The sequence below is a fragment of the Saccostrea cucullata genome, unplaced genomic scaffold (genome assembly GCF_032062105.1).
Source record: "Saccostrea cucullata isolate Sc308-1 unplaced genomic scaffold, CSIRO_AGI_Scuc_v1 ctg4643, whole genome shotgun sequence".
NCBI lineage: Eukaryota > Metazoa > Mollusca > Bivalvia > Ostreida > Ostreidae > Saccostrea > Saccostrea cuccullata.
Window position 1 is genome coordinate 11,062 of NW_026938593.1, and position 26,217 is coordinate 37,278.

Here is a 26,217-nt window from a genome sequence, read left to right on the forward strand (position 1 = left end):
CGGGTTACCTAAACTAATACACATAAAGAAATTAATGTCATCTAGTGGTGAAAATTAATGTCTAAACGCTGTCATTTCTCAATCAACAAGTTGAAAAACAACCTCAATTGTGTTGCATGGGTGACCCTGACCACTCTTTTTTTCAAAAAACATTTGAATCAATGTAAGAAGATCTGTAATCTGTATAATGCAGATATAAATAGGAAACTTACTCAAATTTGTTTTAAATTTTTAGCAGCTGGTGATGTAAATACATTCAGTGTGTATTTCCGATTTTGTACATTATTTTTTATATATTTCTTGTTAATTTTGTAGATTGGAGATACACTATTGATGTGACCCGAATTCTTCGTAAAAATTTCCAGATTTACTTGTCCAATTCCTACAAAATAAACATGAAAGAAGGAAACTGGATGACCAAATATAATGCTGTTGCCAAAAATTTTCATTCCAAGGAAATCACAAAGCCACTTGCTCGTACAGATTTAGAAAACTACAGACCAATTCTGAAACTCAATGAATCAGAGATCAGTTTTTCCAATGAATGCTTCAAAGATATCAGTTTCTTAAAATTATTAAAATTTTCAGAGAAGAGTTTTAAAGTTTATACAATAAACACTGCTGATATTTTCTTGACTTGGGCAGAAAAAGAAAACATCGCCGAATACTGTAGATCCTGGAATTATCGGAGAGGAGAGGATGAAGTTTGCTGTTGGTTGTTGCCAGAAAAAAATGAGGAGCTTTTAGAAAAACTTGGAGAAGATATTTTCATGCACCAAATGATGGAGGACCAGTCATTTAATGAAGCTGTATTCAGAAAACGTAAGTCTATTTTCAGCTCACCTGAACTAGTTACTTTCATAAAATTTAACAAGAGAAGTTTTTGGCTAATGAATAATATGTATATTATTTGTCCGTGATTTCATCTATAACTTAACTTTCAGATCTTTTTATTTTCTTTTAATCCTTTACGTTGATGTCCCAAGTCAAACACGATAAACACTCAGCTCACCTGAGCCATTCATGTTTGAAAAATGGTTAGAGTCCTAGACCTTTTGTCATCTGTAGACTGTACACATTGGATCTCTTTTTTAGAATTTAATTAAACTTAGATGAAAATACTGTTGGGTAATTTGAGAAGTGATACATTTAAGAATTTGCAAAACTTATGCATTTTTTAAAGACAGTTTATATGCAACTATTGATTCATGGTTTAATTAGTCAGAATGCAATGCTTGTCACATTTAAAACTTTGTCAAATAAGTATGCAATTCAGTTTGTGTTACATCAAATTTTAACATGTTATTATGTTGCATGTATTGGCTTATGATCATTGCTAGACAAACAGACCTATGTTTTAAAAAGTATAATGCTGAGTATTGTTTTAACAGTAAAGGTATTCTAAGGCCATATAAAATTGAAATCTTGGTTCTCAAGCCCGTGCGCATCCGTTTTGAGGTAGCCGCATTGCCGATTTTATTGTATTTTGATAAAATAAAAAGTTGGCGTTGCGGAGACCAATCCGGGAAAAAAAATTCCAACCTCATTTGTTTTGTAGTTTAGTATTCAAATATCACTTCCGGTAGCCATTTACAATGAAATTTTGGCTACTTCGTTTGAAAATACATTTGAGGACATTACCTACAATGTTTACACGCTGATAAGCAATGGATAAAGCAGAAATTTTGACCAGAAATGGAAAGTATATCTGTGATTAAAAAAATTATCTTTATGTTAAAGAAAATTCGGAAATTAAAATTAAAAAAATACCTCCCTCATCTACTTTATTGCCTATAAAATGAAAAATAAAATGCCGCCCTCCCGCATCTGTTTTGGAGAAAATTGGCCTGAGAACCAGGGAATTAAATTTAGAAAGCCTAATTTAATCAAGATAAAAATGTTAATCTTTCTTTTCTACTTTTATTTTTAATTGCCATTCTGATAAGGGATAAAAAAATCTCCATGATAGAAGGTTATTTTTATGATTGTTTATAATCATTTGTTTGACTCCGTCACAGCTTTGTAATGCTAGAGTTTTGTCATTATAGTTGGAATACCAATGCAGATTATACTAAGGGGAGACAAATCAGTGACGAATTTCATTGAGAATTTAAAGAAAGGGAAGACAACCATGTATCATGCCTCTGGGATGATAATAGGGTGTGCTGGTAGTGGTAAAACCACATTGTTAGAGAGACTGAAGGGCATTGACCTGGAGAAAATAAAGAAAAAAATCAGGTCAACTAGAGGAGTCGATATCCACACAGATGTGTTTGATGTGAAAGAAAGCATCCAAGGTAGTTTTAGCTCACCTGAGCTGAAGGCTAAAGTGATCTTTTCTGATCACATTTTGTCAATCGTCCGTCTAGCTGTCCATCCATCTGTAAACTTTTAACATTTTCGACTCCTCCCAAGAGCAACTCGGCCAATTTTATCTAAACTTGGTACAAAGCATCCTTGGGTGAAGAGGAATTTCAATTATTAAAATGACAGGCCAAGTTCCCTCACAAAGGGATAATATAATCAAGAAAACACAAAAATAGGGTGGGGTCATTAAAAAATCTTCTCAAGAACCACAGGGCAAGAAAAGCTGAAACCTATGTCGAAGCACCACCTCCGCCCTCTGCCCTTACTTGTCTGCTTAGAAAGTAGGATGTGTAAGAGCGTTGAGGTGTCCTCCTATCCATCCTACCATCTGTCCGTTTATTATGTTTTGGGTTATTACTCATATTACTCTTATTACTCTTCATTACCATTAACCACTGAATAAAAATTGTTACTACTTAATAAAATGCATGAAATTTTCACAGAATCTTTGTTAATATATAGAGAAATTTTAAATTTTCTGTTTTTCTCTGTATGGACACGTTTCTGGTTTCCTAATGCAAAATATAGACACTACCGTTATATTGGTGGTACCCATCTCAAATTTGCAACTCAACCTGTACAACTTAATAAAGTTAAATGACACTTTCACATAATATTTACTACATACTGTCATTCCGTACTGCATTCTTGATGTTAAGATTGGACAGATATTTGGTTTTTCAATAGTAAAACAAAGACTTTAACATCATACTCATATGGAAGCTGCCTGGGTATATCATTTTGTGAGCTCGATACTCTCAGTACCTTGAGATTTTAATTCGTGACTTGCGGATTTATATAACGTAGAATAAAAGTATATTTTCATAAAGTACAGGGACAACAAAGGGAGACAGTGTTAAATTTGTATTCATTTTTATTTACAGCAAATTCTTCACGCCAACAGCAACACTTTAAACTTCGACTTGATAAAAAAGATATGAATCAGAGTGTTCCTGAATCTCATTCAGAAAATGCAGCCGATGATGAGGAAACGCAGGAAAAGATGAAACCAGTTGAAGAAGATGGCAGTACGACTGAAGCATCAAGCAGTGGACAGATATCACATGGTAATATCGACATTAACCCTACCTCATCCCATGAACCACAGGGGGCCACATCACCAGAAAAAGTAGCAGAAGTTATGAATGAAAGAAAAGATATTCGTCATAGTCCAGAAATTTCTGGAAATTTACAGATAGGTGCAGAAGATATTTCAGAAGATCCAGATAAAAAAATAACCATGACTGACTTTGCAGGGCAGTGTTCATATTATGCCTCACACCAGATTTTTCTGAGTCCTCGAGCGTTCTTCATTCTGGTGCTGAATATGGAGAAGAAGTTTGATGATAAGGTTGGAGAAGAAGTTTGTTGTCAGGAAGGCTCCGTTTATGGGGGATGGACACACAGAGGTGATATTCAATTATTACACATATGACCCCAAAAATAGTTTTTCGAGTACCATCACATTAGATCAAAATGTTATGCATTGATAAATGTTATTGACATATAAAAAAAGGAAATAATTTAAATTTCCATATTTTCAGAGCGTATCTGTCCCATTTAATTTTGAAATTTTTATCCTAAATGAGAATTATTTTTAGGGCCCCGCAAGGATTTGCGGGTGCCCTATAGTAATCACTCTGTCTGTCCGTCCGTCTGTCTGTCTGTCTGTCCGTCCGTGTTTACGAGAGTGCATTTATTGGGTATTTTTCATGCCAAGATTGTACTTATTGGGTACTTTTTGCTTATTGGGTATACCCAATAAGAAGTTTCGCTGAATATGCTTAAAACACCCTAACTGGGTATTTGCAGGTTAGTACCCAACAAAACTTGGACACGACGATTTGTCCAAAAAAGTGTCCAAAAAAGTTGCTTTCACGGACGCACCGTGTTTTGTTGTTTCAGTTTTACATTCGGAACTCTAAATTCTCGAGAGTTCCGAAAATCAACTTCCGTTGATCCTGATCATAACAACGTTTGTTTTCATGGAAAAAAAATATGGCGACTAAGAAACACTTAATGTCAACAAGATTTTCTGATTGACAAGAGAAAAGGTAAGTTTATTCGATTAATATTTATCCATTGCTGGGTTCTTGTTTAAGGAAAATAGATTTTAATGTAATTTTGAAAACAATTGTGCATAAAATTAAAATAGATATATCGGAACAATTAATCCTGAGTTGCACTTGTTTGTATTTTGAATTTTCTCTGTCTTTTTAACTCTCTTGAGGGCGAGAAGTATTTAGTAAATGATCGTATATTGTTAGATAATCTTAAATAAATCGAAAGTGTTTATTATTTAATTTTATATCATGACCAACTAAGTATGTTCTTACAATGTATATTGAAAAGGGAAATGAAAATTTTAACAATCGTGTGTTCATAAATCACTTAATCAGCTGTAAATTATCGGTTCATGTACACAGTATTAAAATCGCAAAGTGAGCTGAGATGATGATAAATGGGATAATTGACAACAACTAAATAATTGTATGTAAGTTTATCTCATCTGATATGTAACTTAAGAGATTCATTGTATTACTGAAAAACTTTCAGTCAAAAGAGTGCTTCTTTTTGTCTTTGATTTTGACTGAGTGTCTGCTTTAGTTTGATTTTTTTTTAGTTATCGTTTTTGTCATTTGTTTTAATTAATTTTAAACAATACTGAAATTGATATAGGGCTACTATATTTATTTCACATGATGAGTGTGTAATTAGCATCGCACTACACCCGGGGCTTCCATTTTTGAGGATGGGGCTAGTGGTTTTTTTGCACCGAGGAATCCCCTTGGGCTATTAGGAATTTTAAAATACACATGTAATACATGAAAAGCACCACCGGTATTTTCACACTTTTTTGCTATTAAATTCCCTAATATGGAAATATTCCAGACAGCATGCTAATATTATGCATAAATCTTTACAACTGCATCCATTTTGCAGTACTACAAGACTGATTTACTTTAAAACGATCTTTTATTTCCTAATTTGAATTCCCCCTTTCCTTTGTTTAATATAGCAATATTTGCTTGTACATATATGCCTCGCAGATATCTCATTATTAAATTGTATACATTCACTCAATCAGCTCAATGATAAGTGTCATGCAATTATGTAGCGTTTTTTTAAAGCCATATATGGTGTAACTGATCAAAAATATATTTTTGAAAAATACAAAATTAAGTAAAGAAATATGGTTAATACATTTAAATTAAAGCTTTACATACAATTCGGAGCACGGAGAACACATCGTTTTATCTAATAATACGATTTTATCTTCTCTGTAATGTGTTTTTTAAATCTTTTGTATTTTCTTCCAAGTCAGAGAAAATTCCGAGAATCCAAATTAAATTTTGATATGCAATTGACTTAGATTTTGTAATTTATGGAAAATTTCTATCTTAATCATGTTTATATAAAGTAATGATACACATAATAAGTTTTTATATTTTTAGTCTAGTAATTTTCATTGTACATACGCCATATATGGCTTTAAATGATTCAAGATAAAAACAAAATTATTTTTGCTTCGTTTTAATTAGACGAACTAGTGGATGACCAGAAAAGAAATATCTAAAATCTTTTTTTCATTTTTTTTAAATCATTAATTTATATATGATTATATTCTTTAGCGAAAATTAAATTAAACTTTAATTTTAAAAAGAATCATCTGTAGTTAATACCCTGACTTTTTTCACGATGAACTTTTTTTTCAATGTTACTTTTTAATTTTTGCCTCTATATTTGGGCTTGTCACTTTTTACTCGGGGATAGTAACTTTATTGCCACCAAGCTGTGGATTAGTACTTGATTTCCTTTATTGCACAGCGATGGCTATGATTTGATAGCACAAAAAGCTAATGGGTTTACGTATGTGAATTTATATGATTAATGCTTACTTGTGATTTTAGGATAACTGGAGATAATGATTCCTTTTTTCCATTGATATTACATAAATATTTTCCTAAGCATTATGTTACAATAAATTTGTCTAGATTTTTTTTTAAAGTAATCAATAATTACAATGGAAATTAAAACCATAATTATGTTCATTGAGGATTTTCAATATGTAACAGGTCAAACAGGAACTTCAATAGTGAACATTGCAGAGAACACACCCATCAGAAGATGACCCTCAGAAATAGGACAATTGTAAGTAATCAGTACAATGAACAGGAATACTTCATGCCAACCATAAGATTTTTAGAGACATTTTTGCTTCTTAATTTAGATGAGATAGAATGAAAAACTTGTACATACTACATAGCTACTAGGCAACCAACCTTTAACTGCAGGAAAGCTTTTGGTATGTGCAATACAGCTACATAAAACCTCTTTAGTATTCATGTTAAGTTTGAGAAAGTACCTTAGTATTTTTTCTAGTGTTTGCCAACATTTTCATGCACACTAGCTGTTTGCTTGTTTGTACTATCATTTTATGTTAAATTCTTTAGATGCCCTTTACCATTGCCAGTTTAGAATCATTTGTTTAAAGGGCAACTGAGGGTAGGTTCCAGAACCATATTAATTGTAAATTAAATACTGGGGTACTATACGGTCAAAGGTTATGTTAATACATGTATAACATTTTGTTCTGATAGAGGTGGCATACAGGAAAAAAAACAATACTAGGTATCACTTCAAAGGAATAAAACAGCTTCATCTTGTAGGTGTATTTTTTGTAAGGATCACTACTTCATGTCTGATGTGCTGAAAGTTATTCATAATCTGTTTGACTGTAATTTTTAATATTTTCAACTTCTATCCAGCTTAGTTAATTTTAATTAAATTTTGTGCAAAGCATACCCCAAGAAGTAGGGGAATGGAGTGTCAAGTGTGTCTCTGTCCCTGTCAATATAATTTCAAAGCAGTTAGTAAGGTTTTGGTCAATTTTAAATCCTCTTTAGCAGAACCATTGGGCTAAAAACAATACTAATGTGAAAGCTTTATCATTAAGTGTAGAGATGTTTTTGAAGATTATGTACCCCTAATGTACTGATAGTGTTACATTAGAAGTCTAAAATTTGCAAGGAATAGGTGTAAAATCTTTTTAAAATCTCCTTCTTAACAATCAGAAACTAAAATACTGTCTAATTAATATGCAACATCGTTTTGTGTGTTGAATGATGATTCCATTTTGATAAAATTATGGCGGATGGGGGTAGGATGAAGATGCATAGACATAGAAGAAAAAAAAGAGTTGATAGAATTTAGTTTTTCTTCCATTTTATTTATCAATACATATTTCTGGATAAGAAATATACTTCTACTTCTTCTTTGGGTTTGATCAACATAAAGGGTGATCTTGCTGTAGTCAAGAAAAACATGTTTTATACGGCAAAGAAATGCCTTTATCTAATTGCAGAATGAATAAAATGGACAGAGGCAGAACTGAAGGACATGCATGAAATGAGGAATATTACAAAGATTGCCTGAGACTAACCACTGCTACTGGATAAACATATGGCAATATAAAAGAGCAGGGTCAATGGAGGTATCATACAGTATAGGCCAAGAGAGACCCTGAAGAAGAAAGTATTTAACAGAAACAAAAATAAAACCATTTTGACATTTATTGAAATATAGGATCAAAGTCTTACATGTAAAATTTGGGCATGTAATGACTTTTCTCTAGCTCTAAGTCTAAGACTTGTAACAGTGATGATTTGATTTAATATCTTTATCCCGATTTGTCGAAAAGATTTGGACATAGTTCATAAATTATTTTAAAGTTTTGATACAAAGAATTCATTCATTGTACTTGTAACTGATTTTCTGCTGCGACACTGTTTTATCGGCTTCAAAACTAAGTTTGTGATTTCCATGAAATATCGGTGACTATTTAATCCATTCTTTTACATCTCAGAAGTATTTTTATTATTGCAGGGAAAATATGCATTGTACATGTATCTGTAATAAACAGGATTATGGAAATTTTCCATATAATTCAACACAATCTTAGCAACTGAATGCAAATATTTTATCAAGGGTGTGATCTATTTATCAATATGGTTTTCAGCATCTTGCTCTACCTGTAATGACTTGCTCCAAGTTCAAATATTTAAATTTAAATTTTGTAAACATGGTTATAAAATTCTTTAAAACCAAATAGTTTAGGCACAAAATGCTTATATATTTCCTATCATTTGTAAAGTGTACACTGAGTGAGATGTGGAATGTTAGAATTAAAGTATTAAATATGTTTTGGACTTATGTATGCTTATGCAGATAAATTTGAATTCAACTGGGGAAAGGTAAATGCCATACGTATTGGGTTTGCAATCTAATGCAAGAGTATAAATATCCAAGACAAATTTGACAATTTTAATGAAGGGCATAAGGTAACCCAAGAAGAATTGGACAGTTAAACATCACCTGTTGGGTTTTATTCTAATGTTGGGATGTAATATCCAAGAAGAGTTGAACCAATGTTCAATACCTATTGGGTTTTCTTTCTTATGAAAAAAAAATTTGAGTAACCCAAGAAGAATGTCCAATACCTTTTAGTTTATATACTATTGAAGGGATGAAGATATCCAAGAGGAATTGGACAGGTGTCCATTACATGTTGGGTAGTAATCTGATGAGGGGATTCTCAAGAAACCCAAGAATTAGACAAGTGTCCATTGCCTGTTGGGTGGGATGTAGATATCCAAGAGGAGTTGGACGGATGTCCATTACCTGTTGGATGGTATTCTGATGAAACAATTCAAGAAACCCAAGAAGAATTGGACAAGTGTCCATAACCTGTTGGGTGAGATGTAGATACCCAAGAGGAGTTGGACAGGTGTCCATTATATGTTGGGTGGTATTCTGATGAAACAATTCAAGAAACCCAAGAAGAATTGGACAATTGTCCATTACCTGTTGTGTGGGATGTAGATATCCAAGTGGAGTTGGACAGGTGTCTATTACCTGTTGGGTTGTATTTTGATGATGCAATTCAAGAAACCCAAGAATTAGACAAGTGTCCATTGCCTGTTGGGTGGGATGTAGATATCCAAGAGGAGTTGGACAGATGTCCATTACCTGTTGGGTGGTATTCTGATGAAACAATTCAAGAAACCCAAGAAGAATTGGACAAGTGTCCATTACCTTTTGGGTGGGATGTAGATATCCAAGAGGAGTTGGACAGGTGTCCATTACCTGTTGGGTTGTATTTTATGAGGAGATTCAAGAAACCCAAGAATTAGACAAGTGTCATTTGTCTGTTGGGTGGGGCGAGATATCCAAGAGGAGTTGGACGGATGTCCATCACCTGTTGGGTGGTATTCTGATGAAACAATTCAAGAAACCCAAGAAGAATTGGACAAGTGTCCAATACCTGTTGGGTGGGTTGTAGATATCCAAGAGGAGTTGGACAGGTGTCCATTACCTGTTGGGTTGTATTTTGATGATGCAATTTAAGAAACCCAAGAATTAGACAAGTGTCCATTGCCTGTTGGGTGGGATGTAGATATCCAAGAGGAGTTGGACAGATGTCCATTACCTGTTGCGTGGTATTCTGATGAAACATTTTAAAAAACCCAAGAAGAGAATTGGACAAGTGTCCTTTTCCTTTTGGGTGGGATGTAGATATCTAAGAAGAGTTGGACAGGTGTCCATTACCTGTTGGGTTGTATTTTGATGAGGAGATTCAAGAAACCCAAATAGAATTGGACAATGTACACATGTTCAATTGTTCTTGGGTAGTTTAATCCCTTCGTCAAAATACAACCCAACAGGTATTGGACACCTGTCCAATGCCTGTTGGATACCTTCATTCTGTCCAACATGTAATGGGCATTTGCTTATTGGTCATGACTCAAAAGGTTTCTCCTTAAATACTTAATTTTGTTATTCAAGAAAGGTTGAACAGAGTCTGAGATGTCTTGAGTTGTGTTTTCACAATTCAGTTTTTTTTTTTTTTTGCACTTAGGTATTCATATATTTTAATATTAGTTATTTTGAAATATACAGGTGTATATCCTTATTGCTAAGAACAAATTAGTTAGGTGTTATAATAAAAGAGCTATATCACAGAAATTGACAAAAATATGGGTTCAAAACCAAAGGTTTTCAGTCTTGTCTGAATTTACCAGCAAATATTAAATATATAATAAATTTGAAATGAATAAAAAACAATAAGAAAAACCCAATAAAATACGGACACAAGGATTAATATCCAATAAGATTTGAACAGTAACTACCCAAATAATGCTCTCTCGTGTGTACACTTTTTTTGTATCCAATAAGCAGTATCCAATAGGACTTGGACTTGATGTACCCAATATATAACCAAATGTGTGTTTGTCCGTCTGTCCGTCTGTCACTCTTCCGTCCACAAATTTTCTGTTTTTTCTAATAACTTTTTTTATGGTTGCCCAATCAAGTTTAAATTTGGTATGGTAGTTTAATAGGCAGAAATACATATTTTGATGCTAAGTTTGATTCTCTATGTCTTCTAGTTTGGAGCTGGGGTGGTGGGGTAGATTCCTTAACTTTATATAAGAATGCATTGGCAAAGAGAGATAACTGCTGAAGATGTTCCCATTCAGTAAACTGAATGCTACTAGGAGTCCCAAGGGATTAATTAGCTTTCCTCCTGAAGAAAATCCAGAGCATTATCTTTATCTGTCACATTGAGATTAATTACCACCTCTGTCTGCAAATGAAGTTTGTTTTGAAGTTAAATCAATTTGGAATGCTATGAACACTCCGAAATGTGGATTTAAATATAAATTTTTATTATTTATTTCTGTTTGATAGTTATGATTTCATTGAATCCTAAAAAAAGAAATAGATTAAAGAAGATTTTTTGATTTACAAGGGTACTTTTTTTCACTTTTTTCCCTTTTTTTTTAAATATATTAATTCAAGAATGTTTTTAATTTTTAATGTAGTTGTATAAAAAACCCATTCTATCATTAATATTGATATAGTTCTTATTGTAACTTTACAAGAAAATGATGAGAGAGGTACAATTAATCCCTTGGGATTAATTATCTAGCCTGCTGCAGAAAATTAAGTAGGCTTCTCTTTATCTGTCACTTTAAGATTAATGAAAACCTTTGTCTGCAACTGCTGTTTGTTTGAAGTTAAGGTCAAGCCTTCATGATATTTGCATTCATTGAAGGCTGGCATTTTATATAACACAAGATTCATAATTGTTTAAATATAAATTCAATGTTAAGTTGTTCTTGACTGCCTAATGTAAAGGATGAGGTGACATAACTGGTATCTGGGGCCCCTTTTTCCACGACGAATTATATTTAATCTACAACGATGTTGGTAGTTTTCAAACATGAGTGAATAAATACGACGCCTTTTGAATAGTTTCAATAGTTCAGACACATTTTAATTATAAGGAATACTGCATTATCTTTGATTTTTGAGACCCTATCACAGCTAAATTCGGCCAGGTTTGTGAGAATATGTTCTTTTATGGCAAGAAAATGGGCGGGTCTTAATTAGTACAAAAGAGGGATATGCGTGTCTTAGAAGACCTTATATGGCTATTGTTATTATTTCGCACTTAGTCATTGTCCAATCCGATGACAGAACAACAAAACATGCTGGTTTAGTACGTTTACATTTTATCGCAGGTCTACACGTGGTTTAGGTCAATTTACCTGTTATCCTTTTCTACATTTCAAACTTTTATAATGGTCAGCCAATTCTGTTTAAATACGCATAATATGCATGGATTTTCAGCATACATGGTTTTTAGGACGAGAAATGCACATAAAACATGTATTCACCGATACTCGGGAATACGTGTAGACCTACATGTAGCGCATTGCTCACCAAACATGCTACAAAACTTAACTAATGTATATCATGTATATTCTATCAATTGTTTGTAACTGTATATAAATTTTACTGTGGTCTCGGAAATGGTACATATGTAGATCCGTGTTTAATCTGTGACTCAAATGCATAAAAAATATCGGAAAGCAGTAAAATTCCAAGCATGTTTCCATAGTATTTTTGTGGTAATCACTCGTAACAAATTTCATTTAGCTGATTGGTCAGTTAGAAAGTATCGCCTGTGCCTCGATTAGCAAATGAATTCATTCTTACGTCAGAAAATCTAGTTCCGTCGATCTGTTTATAATGGGAAAGGGCAACTAGATTTTACAATTTTTTAAAAAATAGCATGTGAGCGCAGTTAGGTACAATTTTCTCCTTTCACATATAGGTAGATTTCAATGAAATACAGTGACCAGCCAAAGGAGAAAATTGTACCTATCTGCGCTCGTATATTTTAAGGGCTTCAAAGAGTGGGGCGGGGTTAAAATGCAATGGGAATTGAATGTAAACATGATACCCCTACCCCATTCTAAGATCTATATCTTTCAAATCACGTTTCTATTTTTGTTAAAAGTAGTATTCTATAAAGGTATTCATATCAGTGATAAGTTACATACAAAAATTTGAGTAAAATTAAGACATTTAATTTTTTGTCAATATACGAGGGGCCGCAAGTCACCTCATCCTTTACAAGAATATTATTTTCAGGTTTTTGAATATTCAGGAATTATGTTGAAATTTCAAGAATACAGTTGCTGTTGCTTTTTCTTTGTACATTTATTAATCATTCTGTAAGCTGCACCCTTTTAATTCTACCCCATGGCGGGGCCCTTGCTGACTGGTCAGTTTTCTAGTTTTATTTTGTTTGTCTTTCTGTGCAGCTTTACGAAGACAATAAGTTTGTTTCATCAATGACCCTCCTTGAATATGGCTCTGACATATAGAGTGTCTCATTTATGTCTGCCATCATGTCCTGCAATCTATCTTAAAGAAAACTCTTACAACTCAATGTTTCTTTGATTTTCAGATTATCTAGAATTCTGGATGAAGTCAATTCATCAATATGGCAGTGATAAGGCTCCTGTCATCCTGGTTGGTTCACACTGTGAGAACAAAACAGAAAAGGTGTCATTTTTGAATACTGTAAAGTTATTTATTATTTACACAAATATTTTACTTTCACTTGTTATGGTTTTTCTGATCTGTAAATATTTAATATAATATATACAAGTATGTGTTTCATAAACTCTGTGGGAACAAAACATTAACAACCATTATATGATTATGAACCTTATTTTACTATGACTAAGTTTTTTTAGCACAAAATAAAATAAGGAATTTGTTTTCGTTAGGAAAAAGAATTGTTTTTTCGAGAAGTATGGAAGACTCTTGACATGAAGAAGAAGTCTTTGCAAAAACATATTGATGTAAAACGACGATTTGCCGTCGGATTCCATGACAATGAAAGCATTGAAAAACTTAAGCTGTCCATTGCTGATGTTGTGTGTAAGCTTGATCACTGGGGTGAAGAGCTTCCACAGTCATGGGCTATGTTTGAAACATTCCTTCAGGAAAAGAAAATTGGCAAGATTTTGAGTTGGGTTGAACTTCAGTCATTCAATGAAACATTGCCAGAGGGAATAAAGCTCCGTACTGTTGAAGATATGGATGCCATGCTGCAGTTCTTCCATGACATCAGAGAACTTATACACTTCAATCAACAATTCCTCAATGAAGCTATTATTCTTGATATTCAGTGGTTTGCAGATGCATTTAAAAATGTCATTACAGATAAAAACCATGCAAAAGAAGATTTATTTGAATTTGCATCAGAATGGGACAAATTCAATGAAACTGGGGAGTTAGATGAAACACTGCTTTGTGCTATATGGCGAATGAACAACAATGGTTACATTGAACATAAAGAAGACATCTTGGTGTACATGGAGAAGTTAGGACTCATAGCTAAAATGAGTGACAAAATATGGTATGTCCCGTGTATGAACAAGATGCAATTTCCAGCAGACTGCTTTACATCATACCCTGCCTCCTCCATCATTTGCTACACGTTTAATGTTCTTCCTGTGGAAATTTTCCATCGCCTTGTAGCAACGTGCATGCAGATTCCTTGGGAGATTTTTACAGATGAAGAAAGAGGATGCATTTATCAAACTGCCGCTATTTTCATGTTTCATGACCAGCACCATAACATCATGCTTGGAATGACTCAAACAGAAATTCAGGTACAGGTGTTTGTTGTGGAGGGAGAAATTGATGTTTTAACCTGTCACCAGATTAGAGAAAACATTGAGCGTATATTACACAACCTTATGAACACATTCCAAAACGACTCGGATTTCCAGATTGCATTCAAATGCAAATCTACTGGGTTTTGTGACAGCAGGAAAAGTGCTGCCATAAGTGAATCTAAGTTTATCAAAGAAACTTTTCTGTGTCCATCCTGTCCGGCGAAAAAAAAGCACCGTATCATCACAGAAGATATCATAGAATATTGGACAAAGGTAACTCTTCTATCATTTTAATTGCTACATTTAACTTGAAATTTGTATTAAAAAAACTGTATCTAAAGGTTTGCAGCTGTGAATGAATACCAGATGATGTGTTATTAAATAGTAAAAGTACTGACAAAAAAAGAATCCATAGGTGTATGCAACCTAGTTTTAAATTTTTAATTAGATGTCTACCCTAAATTGAATCCAGTTGCTTCTAGTATAGACAATTATATCAGTCCCCGTGTGAAATGTTGTATTTTCAGCCACAGAAAAATTAGGGCCCCACTCGGCGGGCGCCCTATAGTGATCAGTCTGTCCGTCCGTCCGTCCAGCTGTCCGTCCGTCAGTCCGTCCGAGATATCTTGTCCGGAGCATATCTTCTCTCCCTTTGGCCCAATATGGCTCATACTTCACCCAAAGAGTGCCCTTAGGTAACCGGTGTGCAGTGACCTTTAACCATGTTTCTAGGTCAAAGGTCAAGGTCATAGCAGACTTGTATGAAAAATCATTGTCTGGAGCATATTTTCTCTCTCCTTGGCCCAATCTGGTTCATACTTCACCCACAGAGTGCCTTTGGGTAACAGGCGTGCAGTGACCTTGAACCATGTTTCTAGGTCAAAGGTCAAGGCCAAAGCAGACTTGCATGAAAAATCCTTGTCCAGAGCATATCTTCCTTCTCCTTGGCCCAATCTGGCTCATACTTCACCCACAGAGTGCTTTTGGGTAACAAGTGTGCAGTGACCTTGAACCATGTTTTTGGTTCAAAGGTCAAGGTCATAGCAGACTTGTGTGAAAAATCCTTGTCCGAAGCATATCTTCCCTCTCATGGCCCAATCTGCCTCATACTTCACCCACACAGTGCCTTTGGGTAACCGGTATGCAGCGACCTTGAACCATGTTTCTGGTTCAAAGGTTAAGGTCATAGCAGACTTGTGTGAAAAGTCCTGGTCCGGTGCATATTTTCTCTCTCCTTGGCCCAATTTGGTTCATACATCACCCACAGAGTGCCTTTGGGTAACACGCATGCAGTGACCTTGAACCATGTTTCTAGGTCAAAGGTCAAGGTCAAAGCAGACTTGCATGAAAAATCCTTGTCCAGAGCATATCTTCCCTCTCCTTAGCCCAATCTGGCTCATACTTCACCCACAGAGTGCTTTTGGGTAACAAGTGTGCAGTGACCTTGAACCATGTTTTTGGTTCAAAGGTCAAGGTCATAGCAGACTTGTGTGAAAAATCCTTGTCCGGAGCATTTCTTCCCTCTCCTGGCCCAATCTGCCACATACTTTACCCACACAGTGCCTTTGGGTAACCGGTATGCAGTGACCTTGAACCATGTTTCTGGTTCAAAGGTCAAGGTCATAGCAGACTTGTGTGAAAAGTCCTGGTCCGGAGCACATTAATCTTTTCTCTCCTTGGCCCAAGCTGGCTCATACTTCACCCACACAGTGCATTTGGGCAACCGGTGTGCAGTGACCTTGAACCATGTTTCTAGATCAAAGGTCAAGGTCAAAGAAGACTTGTATGAAAAATCTTTGTTTGGAGCATATTTTCTCTCTCCTTGGCCCAATCTGGCTCATTTTTCACTCACAGAGTACCACTGGTCAATGGATGTGCAGTGACTTTCATTGGTCAAATTTCTAGGTCATGGTCAGAATTAGCCTCTATGTTTAAAATCTTTATTTGGTGCATAATTTTTCCCCTTAATTCCAGTAAATTTATATAACTGAGGATACAAGATAACTTAGATATAAACATATATATATATCTGTAAAATCGCAGTATCTGTGAGGTCGTACTAAATTACTTTCACTGTAGTACACAAAAGTTCGTCTTCAAAATAAACCTTTCAAACTTAAAGCAATATGAGCTGTATCTTTGAGAATTTTATTTTTATGGTAAAATGTGCTATTATGATCAAGTTTTATGTAATTTAAACTTTTATGATCAATAAGCCCAAAAAAGTTTTAAAATGTTTCAGAAGAAATATTTCTCTTCAGTCGAATATACAGTTTTATATAAGAAATCATTATTATACAGGACAACAATAATTCAATTTTGCTTCAATCTCAGCTAATAAAAAAAAAAACAACAGAAGTTTATAAATAATTTATCTTTCTGTCATTAAATTTTCCGATGTCCAACATGCAGCTCATATTGTTTTAACCTTACATTTTCATGTTCATTGTTGAACGCAGGGCCCTTTGAGATGGTCACCATCTTAATGATATCTAGTTAAATTTTCTTTTATTTTGTTGCAGATTAATTTTATAGCAATTATGATTTCCACAAAACTACAAGGCCTAGGCCTATATTGACAAACTTGCAAGGATGAACCATTTTAGGAATAATACGGCCAGACCTAATTTTGATGCAAATTGTATTTTTTTTTTATTGATGAGTGGTCAATTTACAGTTTTTGAAGCAGGACCATTCTTAACTTAACTAGTTTATGCCCTATGTTGACAATTCGTGCATGGATGATGCATCTTAAGCTGCACACAACTGGACTTGCTTCAGATTGCTTCACATTCTTGATTTGAGTGTAAAATTAACAACAGATTGAAGTTTAAGAACCAAAGATTGACCAAACTTAAGGGATAATACATCTTAGTATGTACACTAGAGAATTTGCTTCAGATGCTGAATTTTACGGATTTATCCGATTCTAGTATCTGTTTTATTCTAAAGTACATGTAACATCATAAAGTGTGTAGTAACTCCAGGCATTTTCGGAACTAAATGTTTGCATTTGGCATGCAATTCAGTTTCCTTTGGATTCCAGATCTGACCTCTGTGTTCATTACAAGTGAACAGCTTTATGATTTTTCGAGCAGCTTCAATCTGCTGCAATTCCCAGTGTCTGTTAGCATCTAGGGATGTATGCTATCAAATTAAATTTGCTTCGGGTGCTTAATCCACATTTCAAAAATGATTTAAGTAAACAAAATTTGTCATTCCCTTCCTAGACAAAAAGAACATTAATGGTGCATCTAAAGATGCATATTAATAGATTCGTAGTTAGTTTGGGACTTATTGTGTTAAAAACGTATCACTTGTTAAGATAAGCTCTGTAATGTTTGACAATATATAAATATCCAGACATATTGAACTGAAAACACTCTGTGAAATGATGTACCTCCCTCGGTCTGTGCCGCGAGATTTCTTAATGGTTTTCCATGATTCAATTCAAAATATTTGAAATCTTCATTTAATCATTGATCATCTGAGGTACATAAAGCCAGGTCTTAAAATAGTCCCAATATGTTTCACATTAAAGGTTTCTAAGAAGGAATCCAAGCTATTCAATGTTGGAAGTGGATCTGAGGGTGTTTCAACGTCAGAGAATGGTGATAGTGCTGCATTGATCAGACCCTCTGTCAGCGGTACCTCAACTTTGACAAAATTTATTAAATATTAAATTTAATTTTGTTTAAATGCTCAATCATATTAGCGCTTTGGTTTAAGAACACAGTGAGATTTATACTTATAATATCTTTGGAAAGTATTCATGGATTTTTTTGGATGAAAAATTATACTAATAAATGAACTTTGTTTTAACTTGTTGTTTCTTACTAGATAACTCCAGTATAAATTTCGAGAGGATCATGAAGTTATTAAAAGTTGGAATTGATGCTGTGCGATTCTGTTTTGATAAATATTTTCCTCAAGATGAATTAGAGAAAATGCTGAAAGATAATGAAACGGAAATGAGAACAGGACAGTTTAGATTTCAGCCATCTCAACTACAGATTTTGTTTCCTATAAAAGGTACGTTATATAATTTTCTCTTGTTTGTTTTTCATGACATAAAGCTTTGAAACAAATAAAAAGAAAAGAAAAATCTTTGTTTTCAACAAATTGATATAGATATGCCTTTTCTATTGTGCACAGTTTATTTACAAAGCAGTAAGTAATGAGTGGACCTGCACCAAGTTAATGATTAAGTAAAGAGTTTTGTATTAGTTGTTAGCTGTTGGGCCATCTCTGATCAAACACGTCCTAATCTTTATCTCCTTAGAATCGGGTTAAAAGAAATAAAGATCTGCTTTCTTTGTCTTAGTTTCTCTGTCAAAGAAGATTTTTACTGGAACCAGCGTTCTATCTTTTAAAGGAAATAATATCAAGGTATTAAGATTAATATGATTTTGTATTAAGAAATATGTTTTTTCCCAACAATCAATTGTCAGGCCATGTTCTCCTTATAAGTATTGATAAGAATATATGTATTCGATTCAATATTTTAAAACCTAAAAAGTTGATCTAAATCGTTGCATGAATACAAATAATCTCACCGTACATTGTTCATAGTCTGCCATTTTGAACAAACAAATTTTGTTTTTCTACAATACAAGGTTAAAAACCGTCTTTATTTATAGGTAAAAGTGAATGAATGACAGTGCACATACAGGTACCTTATCTTTATAGTCCAAATATATCGCTTCAATTCAATACCTACCACAATGTTGTCGACGTCATAGTTTTGTTTTCATAAAAAGTTAAATTAAAGTAAGAAGACGTCGAAAAGTGCTTGTGCGGAAATCCTGTATACACATCGAGAGAAGCTAGCTCACTTATCATGGTTCGGCGTCGAAAGGCGCTAAAACGGCGGAATGAGTTAAATATCCCAGATCCTAAATGGTTAAGTAAAATCGAACTTTGTCAGTTAATGCATCTTTGCTTTCAAAGGATGTGCATTGCAAAGTAGGTTTCTGTGACATAATTTGAACACTTATTGCAATATTTAAATATTTCAGATACTTATTGGCAAGAAATCGCCAATCATCCTCAGTTAATGCATCTTGTGATCTCTGAATGTGTCAACTAAATTGTTTTTCAAGCGACCTAATTTTGGAATTGCTTGGCATTCTCGAAGTATCTCAAATAAAAAAAAAGTCTTACATGTATGAAAATTTACCAATCTTTCTGAATTGAGGTACATTGAGGTTTAGGAGTATGCTATCCAAAAAGGTTTTGGGTCTTATAATACATGTATCGTTGTTATATCTGAATATTTTAGAGACTAAGAATGCTTCGAACCATCACTTTTTTTCAGCTGATTCTATTTTGGTTCACAGAGTATTTTAATTAAATGTAGGTCATAAAAACCTACTTAGAAATTTCAAGGTGCTATCTTAATATAAAGGATACAGACAATACATAAAAGTGATACGTTGGAATTTTTTTCAGAAGAAATGTTCAAGGCCCTTTGGCCTCTTGTTTATGAATTTGAAGATAAAAAAGTATTTGAAAAAAGAAGAAAAAAATACTGGTAGTTTAATTAGTTTAGTGTTGTAGATATTGTTAAAGTTAAATAACTTTTAAGGTGGATCCAACACTGCTGTTTCATCTCTATCAATGGATATTACCATCATGTATAAACTGTTGAGGAATTACTCGGATATTGCTCCTCCTGGGAATGGATGGGGAAAGGAACCCAAAGTACAGCACATAACGGAGAGTGACGACATAGAGAGGATTCGGTTATACAGAAACACATATTCTCATGACGCAGGGGGTCCCTGTGACATGAAGGGTGATGTTTTCAACGTAATCTGGACTGACCTCTCCCAGGTGAAATATCTGCATATCTCTATTAAAAATAAGATTATTTTACAAACTGCAGGTAAGTAGTGAAATTTTAGAAATTTTGTTTGGAGTATTCCATTAAAAAACTTTGAGATTATTTTTTATATTTGTCATTTTCTTACAAAATACAAAAATGCAACAGTTTTGTTCTGACATTAATAAATATCTTATCTTAAATTTGAATAAGACTACTTAGAGATGAATTCCTCATTCCAACATATATTATAATCAAAAGGTGAAGGGTGTATGTCTAGTGCCCTTGACACTTTGTGTCATAGTAAACTTTTTCTTATGTATGAATGGTATTTTTGGCAAAGTTATCCTTATAATAGGACTACACTTTGTTAATAAACGAAAAAAAAATCCTTATTTTCCTTTTATCTATTGTGGATAAGATGGTAGAAATTAATACCCATTCTCTGTAACCACTTAAACTTTTTTGGCACGCATAGTCACAGATTTTTTTCAAATTTGGCTGGAAAGTACCACCTCATAAACTACTTCAAAAAATATAGTTAGATCATATGAATGTTGAGTAGTAACCATGGAAACGGTGCCAAAATTGATTTTTTGTGAAAAAATGCAATATTTGGGAAAGTTTTTTAAAGAAATGCGGCTACTTCAATTCATGTTACTCACAGAAATAAGAAATATAACATCTAACTTTAAAAGGCATGTTAAAACCTTGTTGGTATTCTCTCTATAAATATGAAAATTCTTTAATTAAAATAGCAGACATTAACTTTGAAATTGAATTATCTCCCTTTGATAATTGCGAGCTCTTCAGTGAAAAAGATAAAAAAAAATCATTATACAAAAATGACTGGAAGTTTACATATTGTCAGCATACAGCTCTGTATATCCAGGAATTCAAGTAAAATCAACTGTTTTTTCCTGTTTATTTAATTTTCATACAAATTTTAGCTTCTGTTTATATCCTACATGCAAAAAAAAATAATTTTGATATGTGAAAAATAGTGAAATGTACAAGCTAGACAACATAGTTCAGGAAATCAGCTCTGTACATAAGCATTAGGCTAGTCTCAATGTCTAAGGAGTTTCAAAACGGGATTCAAGATAGACTTGAAATATCAGAATTACTTGTATTATGAATTTGTTTTTTTTTTTAAGAATTACTGTGTCATACGATCAGTCAGAGTGATATACTGGAGGGATGCAATGAATACGGCGTTAGAAAGCAAATGAATTTTTAAACTGAATGTTATTATAGAGACTAATATATAATAGACCGAATATGTCCTTGGCTGAAAGGAAAAAAAAATTATACTGAATAATAGCTACAATTCCCATCCACAGGTCGTTATTTCAAATTCAGCAATATTTTTTGATACATATTATATATGGGTTAGAAAATTGTTACCTATACAAGCCCCCCCCCCCCCCTTCCTAAATGAAAAAGAGTTTGGGCATTTTATATAATGTTATTGGTTTTTTTTCTTTGCTCTTAAGACTTTTTTCTGTGAAGAAGAAAATTAATAATTTTCCCTAAAAAACATCTTGGAAATAAATATGTCCTGCCATGAAAATAAACCTAACTTTATTCCCCCCCCCCCCTTCTGGATCAAAGGTCGTCCCCTAACCCATAGTAAACGCAGTCATATTATGTAGTTTTTAAACAGGATAAACAAGTATAAAATGTTTTGTTAACCAGTCAAAAATATACTTTTGATGATTGGGGTAGTTGCATAGAAATACAAATTGTCTGTGAATCAAATTTAAAGTTAACGGTTTATCATTTCTCTGGACTAAGATACATTATGATTTAAACTTAAAGCAGTACAATATTAAATCTGTCTAGCAGTATTTTATTAATAATGAAAATAATTTTCTGACTACCCCCCCCCCAAAAAAAAAATAATTAAAGCACAATAGCAGATTATTCGAACAGGTCCAGCAGATTTTTACAACAGATTATTATTGATTAAACTTTGGGAATATCAGATCTTTTGCGTAGATCCAGGCATATTAGTGTTGAAATATTTACCATCAACATCGCTAAAATCTCATTTTTTTAAGAATGATATTTCAAAGTAAATTAGATTTTTCCGTCAACTTCTCTGAAAAAAAGTCACTGGAAAACACATTTAGACTGTCACGTGAAAGGATTGTTAAATATGGTTTAAAAAATGTACATTTAGGAGCAAGGAATTAGTTTACTAAAACAGCAGAAGAGTGTCTGTACATGCTTGTAGCGCAATTCTCTACATACAAGAAGTCTTGCACTCAATATGGAAAGTGTATAGTCGTCCAATACTCTTAAATGCCTACCTTTATATCAATAAAACCTGAAAACTGGACTTATATAAGCATTTTCACATTATGCATCAAGCTAAAGGGAGAATGTAAAAAAAGTTTTCAATAAAATACATTCAAAATACGAGATCGAGGTCAGGATACAACATTTACAATACCAGTATTCTGAATAACCGAGTATAAATGCATTATTAACAAGATAAGTCAAAGATTATGTGTCCCCTGCTTAAGGAGATAAGAATTTCTGTTGATTAAGAGGGTGGGGGGGGGTCGGAGGATTGTTGGGTAGGGGATTGGACACTTAAAGTGGGGCGGGCGGGACCATAGAGCGTTATGAACAAAAAATAAGCTAACCTAAACGCTTTTTGAGATATCACTCGGAAATGAGAGGTTTACATACAAACAAGGTCTTTTTCTACCTTTACCTTTTGACCTAGAAATAAATAGGGGTCATTTTAAGCCAAAGCAAGTTGTGGTATAAACTCAAATTGAAAAAGATCATAGGCTTCTTAAGATATCCCATGATAATAAAATGTTAAAACAGACAGAGGGGGGGTATTTTTATAGACAAAAAAACGAAAATAAATGCCTATTTCCTCCCAATTTCAGAGTGATTAACAGCTAAAACTGTGTATTTTATTAATATATATACTGGTACGTATTTGTGTAAAACATGAGAAAAAATCTGCGTAACATTTAATTACATCCAAGATTTTTTTTCAAAATATGGTGATGCTTGAAAGTCTGATTTCAATGGAAAGTATCATCGACTCCCCCCCCCCCCCACCCCCACCCCCACCCCCTTATTTCAAGAGTTGGAATAAGGGATAATGTACTATTTAGCACTGGTATTAAAATAATGAATCAAATACCATTTAACTGTTTTTTTTATATTTAATAAAGATTTTATGGCTAAATTGCCATTAATAGTGAATAAATTGGTAGCAAAATGTAGGCGGGAATTGAGAGTTAGTGTGCATAGTTCTTTATATACCACTGTGACCTTGAACTTTGACCTTCTGTCCATATGGGCACACATTCATATTATGCTAGTTATTGTTGACCAGAACTGTAACTTTGTTTCTTCATTTGTTGTTTAAAACACAAATATTTGTTATGACACAGAAAAAATGTTGTTTAGTTTTCTTAAATATCTATCAAAATCGGCCATTTTGACCTTGACATTTGACCCTTAGTCATTAAAATTGATTTTTTTCTCTTTGTTTTTGCTATTGTTTACCATATATCTAAATTTGATTTAATCCATTTTATAAAATACTCAGGCAATTACATGGATCCTGATTGTATCTACGTATTGTACTTTTCTAGGATTTTGAAAAAAAGCATAAGTTTGTAACCATGGTAACAAGAAAACTAAATATGAATACCAAGTAGTTCTTTGTAGTGTATATTAGAACTATGTGTGGACTTTCAAATCAATTTATTCATTTTTTCCAAACTATCCGCAAAAATTTATACAAGGCTTTTCAAAAGAGCCTAAAATCTACAATTTTCAACAAGAAAAATCTTACCTATAAATGAGGGATATTTTTTCTATGAGGAAAAAGTTACTGAAATACTAAAAATTTTCTAAAGCACTGTAAAATGATGTATCTTGGCAAAAAAGTAAAGTCATGTTGATAGCTTGTTCCATTAAAGACTTTTAATAAGTCAAAAAGGGTCATTTTTCATAAAAATTTTGCGATTTTTAGGCCATGAAAAATGTATGTTGGTTGCCATGGTAACCATGGACCATAGCAACCATTTTATTATGGATTTTAGGTACATACATCAATATAGGAATGTATGCCAAGTTTCATAAAAATCCAAGACCATGCGTGCCACACTCCCTATATAAGAGTTTAAATGCTTACAGAGAATGGCTATGAAGATGCATGTCTCAGGTTGAGAAAAAAATACAAGAAGTGAAAAACTACAGTCGAGCATTTAACAAAAAATATCATCTTGGCTAAAAGATTTATGACACTCAAGGTCCAGTAAACACAGGAACCTCTTATTCACCATCTTCCCATTTTAATTATAGGTTTTCGTTTACTTAGCGAATTCGTAGTCTTATTACAGAAAAATACATGAAAAATGCAGGGAATTTCCAGGCTTTGTTTAATATTAGAATCAAACTGAACACTTCTTTTTTAGACATACTATATTCTGTTACATTTCAGTGGAACTTCTTTGCCAACTCTCAGAAATGTTTTATTTTACATGTTTATCCTTTATTTCAGGCCATACTGAGACTGAGTGGTGGAGTTTTAAAAAGAAGGATCAGTGAAATACTAAAATGACTATGAAATTTGTCAACAATAATTCATCACATTTGAAAAAAAAAATTGCCATTAGTTTGGGCAAAGACGGGACAAGACCAGTTTGAATTTTCATATATATGCATTTTTTTAAAAAACACTGACGCCTAGTACTGAGAAAAAGAAGGTGTTCAAGTTGCTTCAATATTTAATTCTTATTAAAAGCACTTTTATAATCTTTCTTTTTATCTCTGTTGTGTCAAAGGTTGTTGCAATCTCTGAAGTGTGTTTAGATATGGATTATGTGTGTCAGCAAAAAAAGAAAATAAATTAAAAATAGAATAAACAAATAAAAAGAATGGATCACCGAAATTTTCTTCTTGAATTTTAAAAATAGGATAACAGGTTTAGAATTATCAAATCGTCAGTTGTTGAATCTTTGGTCTCTGGAGTGTCAACGTCAAGTAGATCACTGTGACCTAAAGCTACTTTTGGAAGGTCAAGGCTTTACTGAGTGTTTCAAATGAAAGCAGGTTTAGCATCATCAAATTGTGTCAGTTATTGCATACTGGATTCCTGGAGTATGTCAATCACACTTAAGGCCACATTGACCTACTTTTGGCATCACAAGGATATAACCGGAAATTTTCAACAACAAATTTAGAAAAATCCGACTTTTTCAGTTGTTGTATCTTGGGTTCCTGGAGTATGTCAATTAAGACATCGTGACCTAATTTTGAAACTTCAAGTCTTTATCTGGAAATTTCCAATAATATCAGGTTAAGAATCATCAAAGTTTGACAGTTAGTGCATTGTTACAACGCAAAATGTAATAACGCCAAATGTAACGAACAGTGATTATTGCATTTTGCGTTATTACATTTTGCGTCAAAATCAACGCAGAATGTAATAACGCAAAATGTAAAAGCACACTTTTTAGGATGTTCACATTTTGCTTTATTTCATTTCGTATCGAGATTAATGCAGAATTTAATACCGCAAAATGTAATAACACGATTTTGGATTATTACATTTTGCGTCGGGATCAATGCAAAATGTAACAATTCAAAATGTTACAAACTGCTATTGATTACATTTTGCGTTGTTACTACAGATTTTTGCATGAGGTTTAGTGATAAAAACAGTATTCAAGCTCTATAAATCATAAAACAAAACATATCAGGTATAAAACAAACACGCCCATCAAAAACATCAGGGATTGGATGAGGTGTCATTGAGGAGTAAGCATCCCCTGCCGATCAGAAACACCCGCTGTGTGCTCCTTGTCATGATCGAGAAAAACGGGAAAAAACGGTAAAATCTTTAGAAAATTCAGTTTGTAAACAATAGACTAGCCATAACGATTGAAAGCTCAGTCAACATTTGACTTTATGATAGATTTTATTTGACTATTGATATTCTTG

General features: G+C 33.3%; 1 protein-coding gene and 1 long non-coding RNA gene across 2 annotated transcripts; both read left to right on the plus strand.

Annotated features, from left to right (window-relative positions):
- The first annotated feature begins 395 nt into the window (after window positions 1-395).
- LOC134250726 (uncharacterized) lies at window positions 396-25,554 on the plus strand. The gene is made up of 9 exons (XM_062733092.1): window positions 396-822; window positions 2,049-2,297; window positions 3,252-3,776; window positions 13,187-13,284; window positions 13,512-14,681; window positions 17,950-18,055; window positions 18,249-18,440; window positions 19,996-20,243; window positions 24,776-25,554. The coding sequence occupies exons 1-9, from the start codon at window positions 396-398 to the stop codon at window positions 24,833-24,835; spliced, it is 3,075 nt and encodes a 1,024-aa protein (XP_062589076.1). The 3' UTR covers window positions 24,836-25,554.
- Window positions 4,185-8,551, plus strand: LOC134250725 (uncharacterized). Its single transcript, XR_009988577.1, has 3 exons — window positions 4,185-4,421; window positions 6,444-6,519; window positions 7,733-8,551. It is a non-coding gene; the product is annotated as an uncharacterized LOC134250725 (long non-coding RNA).
- Window positions 25,555-26,217: the final 663 nt, after the last annotated feature.

Excerpts from the sequence above, each read along its gene's own strand:
- LOC134250726 (XM_062733092.1), top strand. The coding sequence starts at position 396 with ATGAAAGAAGGAAACTGGATGACCAAATATAATGCTGTTGCCAAAAAT. Across the intron at positions 3,777-13,186 it reads TGGGGGATGGACACACAGAG|ATTATCTAGAATTCTGGATG; the intron begins GTGATATTCAAT and ends TTTGATTTTCAG. Across the intron at positions 20,244-24,775 it reads TCTGGACTGACCTCTCCCAG|GCCATACTGAGACTGAGTGG; the intron begins GTGAAATATCTG and ends CCTTTATTTCAG.